The sequence below is a fragment of the Hydra viridissima genome, unplaced genomic scaffold, assembly GCF_058129835.1.
Source record: "Hydra viridissima isolate aposymbiotic clone 2 unplaced genomic scaffold, HvirCarnegie_v1 scaffold_7, whole genome shotgun sequence".
NCBI lineage: Eukaryota > Metazoa > Cnidaria > Hydrozoa > Anthoathecata > Hydridae > Hydra > Hydra viridissima.
In genome coordinates, this window is record NW_028324306.1 from 1,268,337 (window position 1) to 1,291,391 (window position 23,055).

The window sequence follows — 23,055 nt, forward strand, 5'->3', positions numbered from 1 at the left end:
ATAAAAAACGAGATAAAAAACAAGGAATGTTGATCTACTTAGTTGTTTTATTATTTTCGCATTTTTTTTCTTTTTCGAATCGCATAATAACTTTTTTCTTTTTCGAATCGCATAATAAAATTTTATTCTATGCAAATCTGTTTAAAAGATTTTTAAATATCTCAAACTATTCTCTGACTTGAATTTTTTTTCTCGGTTGACCTGAGACTCATGCAACTAATACCCCATTCACACCAACAAAACCGAGTTTTAATAACACTCGCTTTTAAAACGGTGTTTTATTTAGCTACCGTTTTTTGAAACTCATTTATTTGAAACATGGTTTTAAAAAAGCAGTGTGAACGGAAAAATGCCTCACAAGTTTAAATAACCACGATTAAAACAAGTTTTATTTTTGGTGTGAATGGGGTATAAGGGAACTAACTCAATAAAAACCACAGGTTATAAAGATTTCTCAGTCTTCTTTTAAACCTCAGGTGATAAGTTACATAGGAAAGGAAAATGCTTTTTAATAAGTATAAAAACTAAAGTTTGTACAACTTTTGTACACTTGTGCACTAATCGAGCTAAACTAATTGCTATCTAAATAAGTATAGACATCACATTCTAACATATTTTTGACGAACTTAAGGTTCTAAGAAAAAGCCACCTAGTTTTTAAAAAAATTTCTCTAACATGTTCTGTTAAACTCCTTAATCACAAACCTAACCCCAAATCGAAATCTCAACTTTAACTAGGAATTTCTTCATCAGGGAGGCTATTTCCTTAAAGCTATAAATACACATAAAGAAATATTTATGCTCGGAAAGGAGTTTTCAAAAACACACAAATTGGATACACCCTTAAAACTGCTATTACTGATGTTTTCAATGACAAGATCAACCATACAAAAGAAATTGTGGCAATTTTAAAGCTGTTGATGTACGTATTTTTTTACAAAAAAAAAAAAAAGTTTGATAAATAAAAAGTTATAACCCAAAACTACTTTTCGAACAATAACTTCAGTTTAGAGTTTTTCATTTTATGTATATAAACCTTTAAAAAATCTCAGTTATGCCACGCTGACCTGCCAACCTGTATGTTCAAAACCACATACGAAATACAAAGCGTCATAATGTTCTGATTGAGTGCTCCAATCGAATGTAACTTCTTTGTCATCTATTGATATTGTAACGCGCAACTTACCAGAGCTTAAACGGGAAGCATGGCATAGCATGACACTGCTACGCTTCAGTGCAGGAAGTTTCGTTACCATAGGTAATCCATTTACGAATATTGTGCCTCTTGTGTTCATGACGGCAGTATTTGGCGAGTTTGTGAGCTGTTTGAATATCTGCTTGTTGTGAGACATAAATCCAATACCATCATTAATACTGCTCTCCCCGGCCTCTTCTATCTAAGTTAACATAAAATGCCTAGTAGATTAGAAAAAATCAACTATTAAAAAACTAACACATAAAAAAAAAAAACGTAAATTACAAAATAAATCTTACTTTAAACTGTATATGTTGACCCAAAATGTAACTTGCAACTTTGGAACGCAAAATATGAGAGCTCTCTGGAAATATTTTGGTGGTGGTTCGACCTTTGTTGCTCAGTTGATAAAGCTGCAAGTTATTTTCTGTAATACAATCTTCTTCACGCCAAACTAGTTAATAATAATAACAAATAATAACAAATATTTTTCCTATTTTTATTTTTAACATATTTTTATATTTAATATCTTATTTGATTATATCTGTTATCATTAATAATAATAACAAATGTAATCAAATAAGATATTAAATATAAAAATATGTTAAAAGAAAAAATAAGAAAATAACACAATCAACAACAACATCGCCACCATAAACTTTTAGCTGTTTCTAACAAATTTTGTAGTTTTCATCTCGAAACCGAGGCCATTTTTAATCATGATCATTTTTGTAGATTCGCTGACGAATTTTTAGAAAGATTGGATGGTTTAAAAAGATCGATATTTTCTTGTTTTTTATTCATGTTTAACAAAGTAGTTTTAAATTCATTTTAAATGAAGTGAACAAAATTAGTTTTGATTTATAAAGTTCTTTAACAAGATTGTTATAGCATAATCAATAGTTATTTAATTACTTACACCCAGGGTGGGTGTAAATAGTGAACAATTGATTATACTGTAATAATCTTGTAAAAAAAGATTTTATTACACAGCCATCTTTTTTATCCTTAACCCTATGTGGACAAAATTAAAAAATTTTTTTTAAAAAAAAATTGTTAATATTTTGAAAAAATTTAAGAAAGTTTTTTTTTTTTGATATAAATTATTTCTAAAAAATGATTATTGTCATTTATAATTATTGTCATTTATAATTATTGTCATTTATAATTATTGTCATATATAATTATTGTCATTTATAATTATTGTCATTTATAATTATTGTCATTTATAATTATTGTCATTTATAATTATTGTCATTTGGCAGCATTGGTCTAAAATGGGGAATTTTTAAAGACCAGGTTTAGAAGTACACTTTCATTTTTTTTTGTTGCCATAGGGTAACAAGGGCCATAAAAGGCTAAGATTAAATGATACGTTGGAAATAGTGATTTTATGGACTATATTTTTTTTAAAAAAGTTACTTTTTTTAATGCTTTGTTGATGGCTAACAATGGAGTTTTGAAAACAAATGAAACAAAACCAGTTTTGATTTAAAAAGTTTAAAAATGGAAGCAAAAAGAACTGAAGTATCAATTTTTATCCATGCATGTTTACCTAAAAAAGAAATGATCAGAAGTGATCTTGATCAGAAGTGATCTCAAGTGTTTAAAAGTATAGTTCATAGGGTAAAAAAAACAGTGGCAATAATTGGAAACAAAAAAGTTGATAAGAAGTCCACAGATTGACAAAAGAAACAAGTTGAAAAGGACCCTATCTAAAGACTGCCAAATTGTTTGAAGATACCATAACCTGTGTCATCAACAGAATTGAAGATTACCATAAACTGTGTCATAAACAGAGGAAATGATCATTTTATTGTTCAGAGAGGTGACAATCCCCCACCTGTATGTCATATAAAGCATCCTCAGTCAATAATGATCTTAGGTGTTATTGCTTCAAATAGTGATAAGTGTCCAACCCTCTATGTTAAGGAGGAAAGAAAAGTGAATACAGAAGTTTATATCAGCTTTTTGAAAAAGCATGTGGTACCATGGCTCAAGAAGACCTTTCCAGACAGGAAATATTTGGTCCAACCAAATAGAGTTCCAAGTAATGAGGCCAAAAAGATCCAGCAATTTAAAAAAGATAATACTGCCAATTTTTGGGTCTAAGATTCTTGACCTTCTTTCACGCCAAATTTGAATCCACTTGAATATTCAACCTGGAGTATTGTGGAGAGCTAGGCATGCAAAGTCCACTCAAATCTCAAGTTTCTCAAGTCATGCATCAAGTCATGCAACACCTTGAAACTCTATGTAAAAGGGAATATCTCATCAGTACTTGCCAGGCCTTCCATCAATTTCTAGAAAAAAATGGAGATTTAATAAATCCTTAAGGAAAGCTTTTATCTAGAATTTTTTCTTTCATAAATATTATTCAGAAGTGAGACCCCGAAAAATAACTTAAATGACTTGGTTTGTGATTTGAATTTATCCAAAGAATTACCAGAGCTGCTGCTGTCAAGCTTTGGTAAAAAGAATTTACTTCCAGATGTTAGATTTTTTTATTGCAACAGAGACAACATTTTGTAACAGAATTTCAGTGAAGAGCAATCTAAGTATTGCATTAATATTGAGTTTTATTCAAGAAAGACTCAATTATATTGAGTCTTTCTTGAATAAAATGGATGTGAAAAACTACTACTCTGCTACTGGAGAGTGTTCTTTAACAGTTCAAGTTTGTTCTCCTACAATGAGTTTGGAAATGAGTTTGGCTCACTCAGTAAAAGCACTAAAATCTAATGAAAGTGTGACACCTATTTGCAACTGATATTATATGATCAGCATGAGAATTATATGCATAGCTTTAAAGAAGGTTTGTTTACTGCTTAAGCATCAAAATGGATACACAAAACATCCATATTTCCTTTATTTAAGGAACTTTCTATAAATGAAATTAAAGCAACAGCAGTGGTATCTTTTTGTAAAAGTTGTAAAGTTCCATGGAAGCATTAAGCAAAAATGTTACATTTACATAACTCAAAACTATAATTTAAAGTTTTAATTTCATTGGTTGTAATATTAGTTTTAAAATAACTTTTTTCTTTTGCTACATAGAAAATTTTTCTGAAAACTTTGGTGGTTTATAAACAAAGGGAAAGATTTCATCACTATATCAAAACAATGGGGAAGCATTACCAACTTGAATAAAAAAAAAGATGGCTGATTTTTTTTTTTCACTTGAAAAGAAATTGCATTAATGTTCTTCATAAAAAGTTTTACAAAAGAAAATTTTTACATAAAAATCAAATTTGACTTTTTGTCAAATCATCTTCCAAATCATCTAGAAAAAAGCTTGATGTAGACATGATATATGGATTCAGCACCTCAGAAATTTTATAAGAAAGCTAAAATGGGCAAGATCTATTTTTGTGACAGCCAGTGTAACAAATTAGATGAGCAAGATAATGTAAAACTATACAAAATACCAAAATAAGTAATTAATGTAAATCATATTACACAAACTGTAAATAGTTATTTGACCACACATTGATATGATAAGAAATAACAAACCCTCCACAAAACTATATAAATTTTTAACTGTGTCACAGTATCAAAACTCACCATGAGGTGAAAGAGTAGTGCAAGCTTTTTTTGTCATACTCCATGGCCCATAAACTCCAGCACCTGCAATAGTATGCTGACACACACGAAAAGAATAAGTCTTGTATGGTTCAGCAAAAGTGAAAGTAAACTGCATCTCATCACCTTCATATATACTATGAAACATCCCATCTTGACTTCCACCATCTTCATAAACTTGCAATATATATTCTGTAATGCAACTATTATCTGTTGCTATTGATTCACATTCTGAGGATTCTTGCTGCAAAAGTTTGAGACTTAAAATCTTACATTCAAAAATAAAAATTAAACAAAAGCATTTTAAATAAATATCATAAAGTAATATTATAGTCAAACAACAAGCAATAAGTTTTTTTATTTTATTGAGCAGAAATTTTCTGTAAAGCGTAATCCCACATCAAAAGCATGCAACCCTTGAATACTTTTTAGTTACAATTTTTATTATTATTATTATTATTATTATTATTACTATTATTATTATTATTATTATTATTATTATTATTATTATTATTATTATTATTATTACTATTATTATTATTATTATTATTATTATTATTATTATTATTATTATTATTATTATTATTATTATTATTATTATTATTATTATTATTATTATTATTATTATTATTATTATTATTATTATTACTATTATTATTATTATTATTATTATTATTATTATTATTATTATTATTATTATTATTATTATTATTATTATTATTATTATTATTATTATTATTATCATCATTATTATTATTATTATTATTATTATTATTATCATTATTATTGTTGTTGTTGTTGTTGTTGTTGTTGTTGTTGTTGTTTATTATCATCATTATTGCTATTATTTACTTGAATATCCTTTATATTTAAGCTATATTTAAATATAAAGAAAAGCACTCTATGAAATATGAAAACCAAAAAAATATTTCAGAAATTTGTTTAGACTATTTTTGAGGATTCAAAAAAATATACCCTTTATCTGTGTTTTATGTTATAAAGAAAAAAACAAGTTTAAACAGAAGATCATTTTGTTTTATGTTAAAAGAAACTTTTTAGATTATGATGCCTGTTTTGTAGAAATTCAGAAACTTTTATCTAAGTATTTTTATCTGATTATATCTTTGATAGAAGTGGATATAAGTAAAAAAAAAACTATAAGAAAAACTTTTGCCATTATCAGGTAAATTTTTTTTGCAAGCAGAATGGTTTTTTTTTTTTTTGTTTTTTTTTGTTTTTTTTTTCAAAAAAACCTAAAGTTTACAATAACTAATATTTAGGAGTAGATGCAATTATTAAGTTCTGCAAATCAAAAATCCAAATTTTTAAATTAAAAAGGGCATGCTTTTCACATTCAAGTAACAAAACAAAATATTTTTTTTATATAAAAAAAAAATCCCAGATACCAGATTTTGATCAGCAAAAAACTATGACTTTTTTTATTATGCATACATTTTAAATCAGCTTAAGACATTTTAGCTAAATTTACTTAACTTTTAAATGACTTTTTTGCAAGTATTCAATATCAAAAGTTTTAACTTTTTAAACTGTAGATATGCATTTTTAGTATTTTTATTTTGAACCTTTACACCCAAAGTTCCCTCAAAGTATCAACAATTTATTTCTTAAGTATTCTAGAACTAAAAAAGGTAGCAAAATAACAGCAGAAATGGGAAAACTAGTAGTCATGGGGTGGTGATAAAGTAAATAAAAGAACCAAATGTTACTTTAACATCGGTTATCTTTACAAACAACTACCCTAAAAAAAATCCATAAATTTCAACTTTACCTCATCCCAACGAACTATGATGGCGCCTGGTCTCTCAACACATTCAACTATCTGAACACTTCCTGTCATACTTAATTTTAGTAGTTCAGCAGCTTGATCCTCAATGTTATTAAGTGCAGAATCTTCCAATTTTGATGAGAATGACAATGAGACAATTGGCATTTCAGATGATCTATTTTAAAAATACTATTATTGAAAGTTATGTTAAGTTTTTATCTACATGTTGATGTTATTCTTAACAATATTATAATTGTTTTTAGATTATATGCATACATACATACATACATACATACATACATACATACATACATACATACATACATACATACATACATACATACATACATACATACATACATACATACATACATACATACATACAACTTACACTTTGCCAATATCAGCGAGAGCATGACATATGTAATCAATTTTTGCTTCGTCATCTTTTTCTTTTACAACTTTAATTTTTTTTGCTGCAAATAAAGAGGAAATATACATATATACATATAATACAGAGTTTTATGACCAAAGAAACATTAAATTCATAAAAAAAAGGATATTTTTTAATAGGTCAAAGATTTCTTTTTTCGCAATATATTTTTTGGAAAGAGGCTTGGAATGTTGGCATAAAAGCTGAGCAGTTTTGGACAATTGAAAGTGAAATACTTTCTAAAACAAATACATAATATATAAATGTAGAAAAATATATATCTAAAGATTTCCTTACTTCTTTATTTAATAATTCTTGATTTACAAAGAATTGTTATGCCATTCTACTTATATCCTACTATATAACAATCTCTCTTAATCAATAATCTCCTTTTTAAATTGTTTTTCATATACCAAATGCACCAAAAAATGACAATTAGACTGAAAGCAAATGCTACAACTGTTGGTAAGATTTTACCAGCAAGAAAAAGATTCTTTTTAACTAAATTTTAAAACATTTCTAGAACAGAAAATGCTTTTAAAATGACAAAGATTTTACATCTTCCAATTAATCTCAAACCATTTCAAAAAACTGTTTAAAAAAATATAGCATTGCTCAATAGCAATCCAAAACCAAGTTTTTAAGTTTTCATAGTAGTAAATCCAATATTAAAAAAATGACACTTTCTTACTGCAAATGGATACAGCTAAGAAATCAACCTATAAAATTAAAACCTAAACTTTTAATCAAAACTTTTCTTTCAGTAGCTGTACCTTTGACAACTAACTTTTACTCAAATATTCAGAAAACTTACTCAAATATTCAGAAAACTTACTCAAATATTCAGAAAAGCCTTTTCAAATCCAATCTACATTCTTTATTGACTGTATTTTTTTATGTAAGAAAAGCTGTAATAAATACTACTGTGATAAATTACAATATATTTTAGTACAAATTGTACTATTTAAAATTAAAACTGTAAAAAATGCTTTTTCACCCACAATATTATTCCTTTTTTGTGTTTACAATACTTTTTTTATAATATGAATGGGGTTTGTTAAAACTGTTTTACAATTCTAATATCTTTCCATTTATTAGATAATTTTAAACTTGTTCTATTTGTAAATGGGTACGATATTCCATTCTGATTTATTTTAGCAATCTCCATTAAAAAATATCCAATTCAAACCATACTTGTTGATTTTTGTTTTATCAGACTATTGTCGCATTAGCATTTACAATGCAATCACATCTCAGAAAAACAGTTCAATCAACCTTATCTCGATTAGGTAAAGGCTTTATACAACCTTAATATCTAATTAAAAATCTATGACAAATCTATGATTTCCTTATTTATAGAGTTCAATGATGATATCTCTATTTTGTAGCAAACAAAGTAACTTATGAAACTTGTAGCATACCATCTTAATTGAAAAAATTTAATTTTAACCTGTGCAATGACCAATCATTTTCTTGAAAAAAGTCATTCACTTTCCTAAAAACTATTTATCATGTTATATATGTGATGCTTGGCAACAGTTATTTTTGGTTTTTGTGAATTTAGATTGACATTCAGGATGCTTTTACCTTTTAGAAACAGTGCTATCACAGAAAAAAGATTTTACCTAGTAGTGGTATAATCTCTGATAGTTGTTTACCTTACACTAATATCCCAAATGTTTCAAATTTTAATTACACTTATGATGTTATTGTTCATCAAAATAACTGGGTGTTCTAAAATGATTCAATTGTGCTCACTCAGCTTTTTAAGAACACATAGATGTAATCAAAATTTACTTAAAACATTTTGTTTCATTTTTAAAAATATCTACAGTATTACATTTAAAATATTAAAATATTTTAAATGTAATACTGTAATAATAATTCCATTTAATAACTATTAAAATGATAAACTTAAAAAATATATATATATTTAAAGAATTGTTTAAATAACTTATTAACACAATTAAAACAATCATTTTGATTTATCAAAGCTTCTTACTCCCATATTACCTTATGGGAACTTTTTTTTTTCCTTTATTAAGTTTGAATGTCAATTTAAGATGATTTTTTTAATCTTTATTTTCTATTTCTTTTTTTGAAATATGACAATTAATTAAACCATTACCATAGATGTTTGTGTTTATAACAGCATATATGGTATGTTTATATACTATTACTTCATTTACTTTAGCAATTAGTTTACTAATCATCAAAGTTTAACACAACTATTTTTAAACACCTTTTGAACTAACCTTCATTGATTAAAGAATTTAGAGTTGCAATATCTTTTTGAAAAACAATCTCTGCTTCATTTAAATGCTGAAAATCTTTTGCAACAGCTTCATCAATTGTTTGGCACAGTTCATTTAACTTGTTATTTAGAGTACGACTAATGGACGCTTCAATAAGGGTAACATGGTTAGTCAGAGATTTCTTGATGGCTTCAGAAGAAATTTGTACTGCATAACCTGTTTTTCGATACTCTAACAGTTTATTACTAAAAAGAAAATAAATAATAAAATGAATGTATGTTTGTGTTAGTATGTTCAGAGGTATAAGGCTATGTTCTATAAAAATTAACTCTTAAAACCAGATTTCTTCACTTTTTATGAGTAAGTGGTTATTTTTAATCATATCTAGATTAGTTTATAGAACATGTACCACTTACATTTTTAAAAAATGTTATACTAATGTAATACTAACTTACTTTAAAAATGACAGTCGATTCTCGCAACGATCAATCAAATCATTTAACTTTGCATCTGTCATCTATAAATTACATGCATGGTATTAATAAAACTGTTTTGTCACTGAGGTATAAACAATTCTAGTAAAGTAATAAATATGCCTAAAAAGAAACACCAGAAGCGAACAAAACCCAAGAATAAATTTTAAATAGATTTTTGCTTGCACTAATTTAGTAGTTATAAATAATTATTTTAATTATTTTTAATTGACAGAGATAACAAATACTTTATATATAGATGTTTACGTCTGTGTACGTATTTATGTGTTTAAGAACCCAATTTCCCACGCAATAGAAATTGTTTGATCTTTACACGACGTGTTAGGAATTAGGTAAACAAAAAATATAACCCTCCTTCCCATTTGCAAAAAGCATGGCCTTCTATAATAACAGGCCTTGACATCACGCAAAAAAGTTGTTTGACTGAAGGCCGATTTATAATACTCCTTTTACATTTTGATTTTTTACTTTAAGCGAAGTCTGCATTGCGCCTTTTTTTTGTAATTTATGAAATTCTATTGGTTAATAAGTTATATAAAGCAACTTTAGGACGTAACAGCTAACTGTAAACTGTAATAACAAACAGTTTATAAGGTTGTATTAATATTGTCGAATTAATAAGTTATTTTACCAGTTTAAAAAATGCCTTTAAAATGTTGTGTACCGCTCTGCAAGTCGAACTATCACTCAACTGAAACGAAAATCTCGATTTATAAGTTTCCAAAGGATCCAGAGGAAAGGAAAAGATGGAGTGATGCAATCCCAAGAGCAAATTTTATTGTCACTGACTACACAGCAGTATGTCGACTGCATTGGCCAGATGATGCACCTTTTGTAACTAAATATGGAAAACAACGACCGTTAAACTCACCATCTATCTTTAAAAAAATACCATCAAGTTGTTTACCAACACCACCAAACAAAGCACGAAAAACCATGGCAGCAAGCGGATTTCGAAATGTTTTACCAGATGAGTTAAATGTCTTTCTAAAAGATGATACACTTGTATTTGATGATATTCAATCTATGTTCATTAATAGCAATGATTGTATTGTTTTTCAGCTCAATGAAAAAAGTTTACACATACAGTCAAAAATTTTCAAACTTGGTGTTCCTTTATTTCTTATGGAAATTTTTGATGATTTTTCGTTTGTTGCTTATCACAATGGCACCACTTGTAATATTTCATCTTTAACTACAAACAGGTTAACATTAATAAAAACAAAATCTGCTTTATTTGAAGCAATTAGATTTTTAAAGTCTAAAGAAAGTTCTCACCAGTCTAATGTTCTATTTGAGCACCTTAGTGCCATGAGAAAGGTTAATGTAGGTGAAATTTTATATACCCCAGATATTATATGTAGGGCATATGAATATTTTGCAATGCGACGAAGTTTGTATGACCGTTTGTGCATTGACTACAAGTTGCCAAGTATTCGAACTCTAACACGGCTGACCTCAAAAATTAGCTCAATGGATGACTTAAACTTCATAAACAGTATTCTTATGAATACAGATCCAATGAAAAGAACTTGTATTCTTTTAATTGATGAAGTATATGTTAAAGCTTCACTTCTTTATCAAAGAGGTACTTTGTTTGGTCATGCAGTAAATCACCCTGAAAAGTTGGCTACAACAATTTTATCATTTATGATAAAATGTCTTTTTGGAGGTCCAGAATTTATATGTAGAGCTCAACCTGTTGCAACTCTTTCAGCTGAATTTCAATTTGCACAATGTCAACCAATTGTTGATACAATAAATAATATTGATAATGGTAGGGCATTAGCAATAATAACTGATGGTAACCGAATAAATCAGCGATTTTTTAAAACATTTAAAACAGTTGAAAGTAAAACATGGTTATCAACATCAGGTACATTTTTATTATATGATTATGTGCATCTTTTAAAATCTATACGAAACAATTGGTTAACAGAAAAGACTGGTCAGCTTCAATTTTTGCATAATGGAGCACTTTTCTTGGCTAAGTGGAGTGATTTAGAAATGTTATATAAAGCTGAGTGCAATAGTCTTTTTAAACTTTCTAGACTTACAGCTAAATCAGTTTATCCAAAACCAATAGAGAGACAGTCTGTAAAGTTGTGTTTGTGTGTTTTTTGTGAAGAAACAGTTGCTGCTTTTAGAACACACCCAGACATTGAAAATAAAGCTTTTGAAAGTACTGCCATATTTATAGAAAAAGTTATTTCTTTTTGGAGTGTTGTCAATGTCAAAGTACCTGGTGCTAGCATTCGCTTTAGAAATGAATTGTGTGGTGAAATCCACTCAGTTGATGATCCACAGTTACAAATACTACATGAAACTGCTGAACTGTCAAATTTTATGAAGCCTTCTGGTAAACGAGTCAAACAGCTTTCACAAGATACCAGTATAGCAATTGCACATACATGCTATGGCTTAATTGATTTAGTGAAAACGTTGTTAAGTAATGGAGCCAAATATGTTTTGTTAGGTTGGTTTTCAACAGATCCAATTGAAAAAGCTTTTTCTAAGCTTCGACAGGGATCAGGAGGGACCTATTTTGTAAATGCTAAATCTGTAATTGAAAAAATACATATTCAACATACCAAATTGTCTTTAAAACTAGATATTGTTGTAGATGGCATTGATGGTCATACTTGTGACATATGTTGCAGAGATACTTCTACTGATGAAAAAGAATTGCTGGATAATTTGCATAATCTTGAAAGCTCAGTTAATCAGTCAACATTAATAGCTATAGTTTACATGGCTGGCTATGTGCAAAAAAGTGAAATAAAAATTTATGATGATACAACAAATTATTATTACAAATATGGAAATTATCTGAATAGTCTAAACAGGGGTGGACTTCAAATCCCTACTGATACTCTTGTCCAATGGTCATTATTTTGCTTTCTATTTTTTCAAGGTGCCACTGGGCCTTTTTGCAGGACTTTTTGTATTACTCAGTTTCAGTTTATAGCAGCTAAGTATGGACTTAAAATAACAAAAAAGCAATGCAGAGTATATTCCAATATTTTGCTAAAGAATCATGCACTTATCACCACTCCTAGTAGTAACAGAGAGTCAAGGATGAAAATACTGAAGTTATCGTAATTTTTGTGAATTTTTAGTTTTAAATTTTTAAAATTTTTTTGTTACACTTTTTATCTTCTTTTTTTTTAAAGCTTATATATGTATATACACACACACACACACACACACACACACACACACACACACACACACACACACACACACACACACACACACACACACACACACAACACACATAAAAAGATTGTTTTTGTTGGATGGATTTTTTGTTGATCATTTTCATCGTTATATTTAAGTTTTTAGTTATCCATACTTTTTGTTAATTACAGAATTGTATTTAAAGAAAATAATTACCAACGGGTTTTATTTTTTTTTATGTTTTTAGTCTTCAAATCGTGTTAATTATAACATTGTTATTATTCTGGCAACGCGAAATACCGTAAAATATATCGATTTTTGAACTGCTGTTATTTTTTCTCTAATAATTTTATTTTTGTTAGAAATTTATATGAGAAAACAACCACTCTAACATTAATTTGCCTTTATAAAACGTGTATCGATTTAAGTAACAAAATTTTTAATCGGCCTTCAGTTTTTGCGGCCTCTTGCGCGATGTCAAGGCCTGTTATTATAGATGGCCATGGCAAAAAGTAATACTTAACAAATTTATCGTGGCCGGTAATTTAGTTCTAAACAATAATCTTTCAGACAATAGAGTAAACTCGGGTATGTAAACGAAAAAATAATAATAACGTGAACGGATTAGCAATTTCGTTTGATATGCATTATTCAATGCTGAAATAAAAAATCTTTAAAAAGGTTAGGCACCGTATAAGTAAAGAATTTTCTGCTCCATGTAAAGGTGTAAAAGTTATTTTATAAAATATATTTCTATCTTAGCAAACTTTAAAATCCTCGCCTTAGTAAATAAAATAGCATTTTTTTAAAAAAATATATACTTCAAACTTAAGAAACAAAAATTAAGTTTTGTTATACTAAAATGGCAGTTTTGTAAAAAATTTGATGACTATCAAGGCTCTCTTTTCAAAATTGAATTTGCTTCGGAAAAAAGCTCTGAGGAAAAATCTGGGGAAAAGTAAACATGCTTATTGCTCTTATGTATAAAGATGAACGCGACTAAATTAATTATAAACTGAGCTGAAACGTAAACAATTATAATAGCCTTTGCTATCAACCTAAAAACTTTTTAAACAAAAATGATTCGTACTTTTGTGCATTCATACATTTGTAAAACACAAACAACTTGTAGTGAAAAACTATTGCAACTTGCAGTAGAACAAATAAAAAAAGATGAAATATTACACAAAAAAAGTTTTAGAGACATTCAACATACCAAAGGCAACTCTTCGTTAGCATGTGATCAACAAAATCTAATCACTTAGTAGAGGCACAGCAACAGTATTAGTTTCAGTGTTTTAACTTGTTTTTATTTTAGTACTTATCAGTTTAGCAGATTGGGAATTCGGTAGAACGTTCGAAGATGCTATAGCAATTGTTGGTCGTTATTTAGTATTTATAAATCTAACTCATCTGTTTCCACCAGACGGTTTCCATCAGAACGTGAATGGTATCAAGTTTTTACAAAACGACAGTGTCATAAATTAGGCGTCAACAGACAATATTTCGCCACTCAGGGCTTCTTCTTGTTCCAAAGACAAGAGAAAAATTTGTTTCAATACACTTCAAAAACAATTTCATGACGCATATATCAATAACTTCATATATCAACACTTCGTGCAATTTGTAGAATATTGACGAAATTGGATTTTAAGGCAATCATGGCAAACAGTATTCAATTTGAAAGTGTGGTAAGTGCAAATCCTGTACAATAACAAAAAAGATACTCAACCTTGAAGAGCGGAATAGATGTCTCAGCCAGAAGATTTACGAAATCAACCATACAAGATGTCCGCAACAAGATGTTTTAAAAAACGATTACGTCTTTGATAATTGTTGATTTGTTCAAACCAATTGTATATATTAACTAGATATCTAACCTGCGCTTCCGCAGTGAAGCAAGTTCTTTGCCAGCCAGGTTTGTTTTGCCAGACTAAAATGACGCAATGATAAATAAAAGCAAAACAAAAATGAATTATTTTCAGTTTAAATAAAACGGCTACCGGTATTAATAATTTTAAAAACTTGCTTTACTTTTTCTTAGTTAGACATCTAGTTAATACATATGATTGGTTCAAAAATAGTTGAAAGACGGACTTACTCGAGACAACTTTATAAAGATGTCTCAAAATAAACCTGCAATAAAAGCGCAACTTTTTTTCAACATTTGATTTTATTCCGGCAAATTTTCCTCCACTAGGTTTCAGACTTCCAATTAGGTTTCAGATATTTTTTAAGATCATTTGTGAGTAATCAATAAAAGGTTCGATTATTGCTACCTCTTTCAGTAATATTTTTTAAAACAATTGAAGTTTAACTAAAATCTTGACTACTCAGTAACACAACCACCTGGTAATGCAGGTGGTAGTTAATTTTTAATCTTGCAATATGTTACGGCATTTAGCATATAAAGCAACTAAAAATACTTCGTTATTGTTAAGCTGCAAAAGAGTAATCCATCAGTAAAATGTTGAAATGAAAATGACATTCGTGAGAATTTTAACAACTACAATTGTTAAATTATTGACAATATATTTTTTGATATTACTTAACATTAGTTGTTAATGTTTTAATTATACGAACTGTTTTTAATTATGCAATTGTTTTAAACTATACGAATTGTTTTTAGGCATATAAAGCAGGGCTTTAAACAATGTTTATTAGAAAAAAATTTCTGAACAAACAACTTTTCTGAACTCTTGTTATGCAATAAACTCTTATGCAGTCGCTACAAACATTATGAATTTGTCAAAATCATGTTTGAAATTTTGTCAGTTGGACAGAAAGAACTTTTTCTTCTTTAAGTTCATATTCTTCAAGAATCTTTTCTACTAAGACCTGGAGAAATTCGCTGGTGTGATTAGCTTTGCTGTCTTTTTCTGCCAATATCTTGGTAGCTACTTCTTTTTTTTCAAAAAAAAAGTCAGACATTGATGGCAAAATAGTTCACTCTGTTAAAAAACACAAAACGTCCCTTGAGAGATTTATTAAGTTCTTCTTTTTGCTTAACAGCTTCTTCAATCACTAATTTTCTAATACTCTCTCTTCAGAGAAACAAATTTAATTGAATACTTATAGTCTTTCTGTTTGTGGAGCAGCTCGTTGCTGCTTGGTGGTGGCACGCCTAGCTTTCTACTACGAATTTGTAGCACAGTGTCAGACAATTTAAGCCATGAGTTGGGGGATCATGAAGTTATCTAGTTTAAGGGATGGTAGAGGAGAGCGCAAAGGAGGTGATTTATGATTCTCAGTAATAAGCAGCAAAATACCCTATTGCTTATCACTGTTTTAAAGGCCTTAAAATAACATGTCAAACTCCTTGTCCTCCAGTTATTGCAAATTATAATTTCCATAGTGTCTAGATTTCCTACAGCTTTTAGAGTATACTGTGACCAGTAGCTTTGTAACAACTGGAGGGCTGGAGTTTGATACTTGTGCTTTAGACTGACAGAACATAAAATATTTTGATGAATACCATCAATAAAATCCTTATGAAATTTATGAAGCTTTGAAAGATTTTTTTTAAACTGGAGTCGGAGTAGGTACAATTTTTTCGACTCCGACTCCAGCCGAAATGAGCTCCGACTCCGACTCCGACTCCACGACTCCGACTCCAAAGCCCTGATATAAAAGAACATTTAAAAGAATAAATCAACATTTCTGAAAAACAAATAAGTAGCACTGATCTTCAGTTTTATTACTTTAAAGTGCACGATAATGACAATGATGACAAATTAGACGGAATCGAACTTGCCAAGGCTCATTTTCACGACGATTTTAACGTTTCGATTAAAAGTTTAACGATTAAAAGTTTCGAGGAAATAATTCAGGGAAAAATGAAACGCCCTGATGAAATTACGCGCCGCTCAAATAACTTAATTTATATTCACTTCTTTATTCGTAATTTTGTTATTGTTTTTTTTTTGTTTTTTCTATATGAATGTTTTATTTTTGTATATGTTTTGTATATGTTTTTCAAAACGATTTATAGTTGATTTAAAAAACAGCGAGATCACATTCAGTTGGTAGCAAAATCCAGATAGTCTTTCGTTTGTAATTTTGAATATTTTTTATAAAATACTTATAATTTTCACAAATTATTGGATTGAGCTGTAAACCAGGCGGTGTTTTAGTTTCATTTGAATCCAAATCTACTTCTCTCAGGGGCAGCTGTCTTTTGGTGCTTGCTTGTTTTCTGCAGGAACCTTAACAAATAGCGCTGTTGTTTAGCCATAAATGTGGATACTTTATTGCAACAGACTTAAAAGAAACTTTCGTTTAGATGCTTAATTTGTCCATTGCGTTTATTAGCTTTACCGGATGTTTTACCCAGAGTTTAAATTATAAATGAGTACGGATCGGTATAATATTACATATGGCCAGAACGGTAGAAAATGAGCGGATGAAGTCTTATCAAGTATACTTTTTATGCTTTAATTTTTTTTCCCTCGTAGCTTATCGAAATTACATTTTAACTTTCTATTTTTGGCTGCTGCAGCAAGTGTTGCACTCACCCAAGTGTTGATGACCGACGCTATTGGAGTCTTAGGTTTTTTATAATACGTCAACCGTTTGATAATAAAAACAAATTTCCAATACAAAAAAAGTTCATTCTTTAAAAATAATATTTACCAAAAACATTTTCTGTTAGCGTATTTTGGCTTTTAGTGTTTGATTAAATAATGCCGATGATAAAACTTATTCCAAATACAAATTGGTTACAACAAGACAATCAGATAAAAAGAAGATAAACAAGACAATCAGATAAAAGCGAGATAAACAAGACAATCAGATAAAAACGAGATAAACAAGACAATCAGATTAAAAAGAGAAAAACAAGACAATCAGATAAAAACGAAATAAAATTCCATCAATAACTTTACCAAACCAGTAAACAGTATATAAACTATAAATAAAAAAATGAAAATAACAACAACGAAATAGAACGTAAAGAAAAGACCAGAGTATAAATTGGAAAAAAACAGAATGGGGTAAGAGTTTAAGATATAAAGATATTGGTTTTGCTCACTGATCTCTATAATAACTGGATGGCGCATCTCTAATATCAAAACTGACGCCAAAATCGCCATATTGGAAAGCCCCAGAACGCTGAAATCTGATATGTGCGATAAAGCGATAAAGCGATAAGCCAAAAAACAGAACTTAAAGTTTACGGTATTAAAATTTTTGGGGCTTTCCAATATGGCGGTTTTGGCGTCAAAAAATAAGAAGTTTTGCTCGGAGTTGCGCTATCCAGTTATTATAGAGATCAGTGGTTTTGCTTCAAATTCAATTATTAAAAAAAAGATTTTTTTGTTTGTTTTAATTTTATAGAGAATTTTTTATACTAAAAGATGAATAAATATTGAGAAATAATATTTCGAAAAATCGATTTTTTGATTCCTTCTCTAATTGGGGAAATTTTGATAACAATAAAAATATTTAGAAAATAAAGTTAAATCAATCAAAAATAAAATGAAAACTAATCTTTATTAAAAACTAAATATACAAAAAAAACAACGACTATTTGTTAGTTTGTTAAATTGATTTGTATCTTGACCAGAGGTAGGTTCTTGACATTTTTTTATGCAAAAAAAACTCTTCACCAATTTTGTAGTAAACACGATTGAAAAATCCAAGAATTGCGACTAGAAACTTCACGTTACGTCACCAAATGTTGTTTTGAATTGGAAATGCTTTTTCCGAAACTCTTTTGATACGTTTATGCAGGAGTCACTAGTGTTGTTGTTTTTTGTCGTTTGATGCTGATAATTATCAGCTGAAGGTGTAGACTGGAATGAAGATGATCAAACAGGCTGAGATGGAACTTGAAATGGTTGAAAAAATTTTAATTTTGATTGAGCAATTTTGTAAGTATCAAGTGGAAACAAACCAGTGTTTTGAAACCCAGGGGGTAATTGTATTAAAATAAAGCAGCTTCATCAATAAGTTTGTAATTGATCTAATTATGATTGGTCATGTTATGATTATGATTGGTTAGTGATAATCTATGTCATGATTGGTTAGTGATGGTCTATGTTATGATTATGATTGGTTAGTGATGGTCTAAAGAAGCAGATTTAAGAGGTTTCTGTTTGTGTTTTGCTTTGACATTTTTTTGAAGAAAAACTTCCGATACTGCTTATAGTGCTTATTCCGAGCCTCCCCTGATACTAACGTAATAGGAATATTCATACTTGCAATAACTCTGGCACTAAGAACCAATATTTTATGAACTGATCCGAGCCTATAATACCAACATATTCTTCTACTAATAGTTTAGCAGTATCAGTACAATATTTTGATTAAAACTCGATACTTGCTTGACAAGACTTAAAAAAAATCTAAAACCTGGTAATCAAATTTTTGTTTAGTCCGTTTATACCAGCAGCTAGTTCATCATTTTGGAAAAAGTTTCTGGCCGTATTCCCATCATTAGTAGGTCCAGCACCTCCTGGTCGCAACTTGTCTTTATAAAGAGATCTTTGACATATTCCTCTTAGATTTTCTTCTCTCTGTTGTCAAATTCTGTTCTGTAACTCCCTCAATTTATTCACAGTTTTTTCAAAGCGAATCTGTATGTATATGCATGTATATGTATGTACATGTATATGTAATGTATGAAATATGCAAAAAGCATTAAAAAAAATCTAACCCAAACGTGCAATGTTGAAAGTTCAAACGCGAGCTTGTCAGATTCAATTGGTCTTTTCAGGCAAGCATTGATTTTATTTATTTCAGTTGGGTTGGTTTTACAAATGAAGCAAATGTTTGAGAAGATGTCTCAGCGATTGCGCTACAAAATTTACAGTCTATCAAAGTGAAGATCACTTGATGAAACATCAAAGTTGTCGGCCATCTTCTAAGTTAACTGCTATAGAATATAAATGATCGATTTGTGACTCTATACTATATTTTGTTTTATCAAATTTTAAAACAAATGGGCCAATTGTTTTAGAAAATGAGTTCTGCATCATTCATAATATGAATCGGGACCATCGAGCTAAAGAAAATGCTATTGTTGTACTTATTTGTCGGTTCGTCACAACCATGTTACAAACAGTATTCACTATTCCAAATGCTGCCATCAAATCCCCATTTGTAATAGATTTTTAAATTTGTCACATAGCCTGCTAAGTAAAGTACCTGCACCAGTCTAAAAATATATTCAAGCAGGTAATGTATAATTGTCTTGGAATTTTCAAAAGGTCATGGAGTTTTCAGCAGGATTGCAGTTCTTTTCAGTCTCAACTTTATAATACGGTGGAATGTGTCGTAGCCATTTTCCCATTAATAATCTCCGATTAAGGTGGTCCTATACTAATAAAACCAAAATTTTAAAAATACACTCATATTTTATGATTTTCATATAAGAAATAGTGTTTTATATTAAAAGCACAGTAAAGGAAAAAAAAATAAAAAAATTTTTTTTTTGGTCAAAATTTTGGGTCCATGAACCCTAAAAATGGACTAAGCGCTGCGATAAACAGCCTGTAAACTAATAATGGTATGATCATGAAATTTTCACAGCTTTTTAATATCAGATGATTACACTCACCCTGCCAAAATCAAATAATTTAACAAACTATTGAAGTTTTTGTAAGAAAACAGGCTTAAGGCCTAAAAAAAAGCCCTGAAAAGGCTTAGAACCTAGACCTTATTTTTAGAACCAGTTAACTAACATTAATTCTTTTGGTAAGGTGAATGTGCATATATATAATAAACAACTCCTGAAAATTTCAACACAATCAGACAAACCAATCTCAAGATATTTATCGCAGCGTGCTTAAAACTCACATATTGAGAAAAACAATTATAAAGATTTTTAATGAAAAAAAATTTTTTCAATATATAAAAAGGTCAAAAAATTATTGAAAAACAAAACGACTTGAGCATTATTGAAAACACAGAAAAAAAAAAAAGTGAAAACTCTGATATTTGAAAAACAGTTAACCAAAATAGAATTATTCAATGAAAAAAAGCTTGAATATAAAAAGATAATATACAATAACTACGTTCTTAATTCCCATGATGTACAGGCATTGCATATTTTTGAAAGAACTCGATAGTCAACACATTTCCCTGAGTCACTAGCAATAACAGTAACAACACCATTAAGTGAGGAATGACCCCTTTTTTGCCAAGTTCCATCACAGGAAACAACTACATCAGCTAATACATTAATATCAAAATCATTTGGTTGGATATTGTTGTTAAGATATCGAAATTCATTTGCTGCATTTTTCATTTTCACATCAGCTACACTTTGGTATATCATATGAATTTTATCTTGAATATCATTAAATGCTTTTATGTTCATTGGAGGAGGTAAGTTCATTAGACCACAAAATTTTTCCAAACCAGAATGACCTTTTCCTATCTCTCTTATGGCAACAACAGATCTATAATTTATTTCAAATGGTGACATTCCTGGACCTTGCTTTTCAATCTCTTTGCTAGAATAAAAAGACTGTTTCCAATCGCACGAAGATGTTGTACAAGAAATGTTTAAAAACACAGCCAAGCCTTTCTTTTTTGATAAATCAGTTGAGATTTCAATTGAATTATTATGACATTGAGGACAATGTCCAATCAAAGTAACAATTGATTTTAAAATGTCTGTGTCAATAAGTATAAAGCATGAAGGCAATTTATTTGAATCATTATTTTTTGCATTACTATTTTTACTGCTATGTGATAACTTTTTTGAAGATGTTGATGTCAAGATATTTGATTGAGTTGAGTTAGTGATTTCCAATTTAGAAGTTAAATTGATGCTGACTGTTGATGCTGAGGAAAATTGATTTCCTCTAAAGTACTTTTTTTTGAAAATCCTGTTACCACCTGCTTTCCTTCTTAAATTTGAATCACATTTATTTTTTCCCATAATAAAAACAAGCACGAGGCACAAAGTATAACTCAAAGCTGATTTTTCTATAAGTAATATATGTAAACATAGTAATTGTACTTAAAAATCATGGCTTATTTAGGAAAATAAACATGAAACAGTTACTGGCACCAGTGTCAAAAACTAAAAGTAAATGGCGCAATATTCTAAAACGCCTATTTTCTAATATAAACAACCCGTTGCTAAGGCCGTTACTAAGAAAATTATTTAACTTCCCTGTGAAACTTGCTATTTTAGAGCATTTTTAAATTCACTCCCTATAATGATCTATATATATTTAGAATGTAGAATGTTTGGGCTTCAAGAATATGCAATTTTTGAAAAATCGATTTTTTTGATTTTTTTTAGTATAGGACCACCTTAAGCTTATGTTTACAGTCAGTTACAATTATCATGCTTTGATCTAACATTATTGCTAATGCTTTGCCAGGAGAAAAAAATGTTGGTGCTACACTTTCTCTTACTTGTTTTAAGTCTTCTTAACTTTTTCTGCTCTCAGTGGAGATTTTTGGGTAAATTTTTTTTAATGGTATCCGGTGCATTTCTATTTATGACCGCAGCTGCATAAGCGACTCATCAGCTACTCATCTATTGATGACATTGATCCAAGCTATTTATGTCGCTCAGAGAGCATGGAATGGCTTTAAGTGTTAATTTAGTTTCAGTTTGTCCATTAGATGTTTATGTAAGTTTAATACTTCTGATGGAAGAATGGGCTCTTCTTTCCATAAACTCACAGTGTGCTTTTCTTCTTTCCATAAAAAAAACTCACGTGCTTTTGTTCAGTACTCTATTAACTTCATGGATAAAACTCTTTAACTGATTCCTTAAATTTATTAGGGCTCTTAAATTTATTAAGGCTTTTAAATTTATTAGGCTTTTTTTTCAAAATTTCCTTGTCAATTTGATAGAAGTCACATTTTCTTTACTTAAGCACTGGGTGGTATTATCATCGCCACTCGCAATCCATAAATCCAACAGATGATTTTTGTCGATTCAATTCTCCGTTGTAGATGTTTAGTTTTCAATTTTTATTTTTGAATAAATTAATAAACTTCACTTAAATACGAGTTTTTGAAACGTGAAAAGTGAAGTTTATAAATTTATTCAGAAATAAAATTTAAAAATTAAAATAGGTAGATATACTTTGAAATTCCCTATACCCTTTTCAATTACATGCAAGTTTATTTCTGTTAAAAGAGTGCATGATTAAAAGCCCCAAT

At 29.0% G+C, this 23,055-nt stretch overlaps 2 protein-coding genes across 2 annotated transcripts; one reads left to right on the forward strand and one right to left on the reverse strand.

Annotated features, from left to right (window-relative positions):
- Nucleotides 1-441: 441 nt before the first annotated feature.
- Nucleotides 442-10,169, reverse strand: LOC145184709 (cytokine receptor-like factor 3). The gene is made up of 8 exons (XM_090093151.1): nt 9,972-10,169; nt 9,706-9,767; nt 9,251-9,495; nt 6,954-7,038; nt 6,566-6,737; nt 4,759-5,020; nt 1,494-1,648; nt 442-1,396 (listed from the first exon to the last, which is right to left on the reverse strand). Exons 2-8 carry the CDS (start codon nt 9,765-9,767, stop codon nt 1,052-1,054), a joined length of 1,326 nt encoding a protein of 441 aa, XP_089949277.1. The 5' UTR covers nt 9,972-10,169; the 3' UTR covers nt 442-1,051.
- Nucleotides 10,170-10,241: 72 nt separating this feature from the next.
- On the forward strand, nt 10,242-13,152 carry LOC149885531 (uncharacterized). The gene has a single exon (XM_090093150.1). The coding sequence runs from the start codon at nt 10,387-10,389 to the stop codon at nt 12,844-12,846; it is 2,460 nt and encodes an 819-aa protein (XP_089949276.1). The 5' UTR covers nt 10,242-10,386; the 3' UTR covers nt 12,847-13,152.
- The last annotated feature ends 9,903 nt before the right edge of the window (nt 13,153-23,055 follow it).

What these genes read in the sequence shown, in the direction of transcription:
- LOC145184709 (XM_090093151.1), bottom strand. Translation starts at nt 9,767, where the DNA reads ATGACAGATGCAAAGTTAAATGATTTGATTGATCGTTGCGAGAATCGA. An exon ending in CTCGCTGATATTGGCAAAGT is followed by an intron (nt 6,738 to 6,953) that starts GTAAGTTGTATG and finishes TTTTTAAAATAG; the next exon opens with ATCATCTGAAATGCCAATTG. An exon ending in CACTACTCTTTCACCTCATG is followed by an intron (nt 1,649 to 4,758) that starts GTGAGTTTTGAT and finishes ATTATTAACTAG; the next exon opens with TTTGGCGTGAAGAAGATTGT.
- LOC149885531 (XM_090093150.1), top strand. Translation starts at nt 10,387, where the DNA reads ATGCCTTTAAAATGTTGTGTACCGCTCTGCAAGTCGAACTATCACTCA.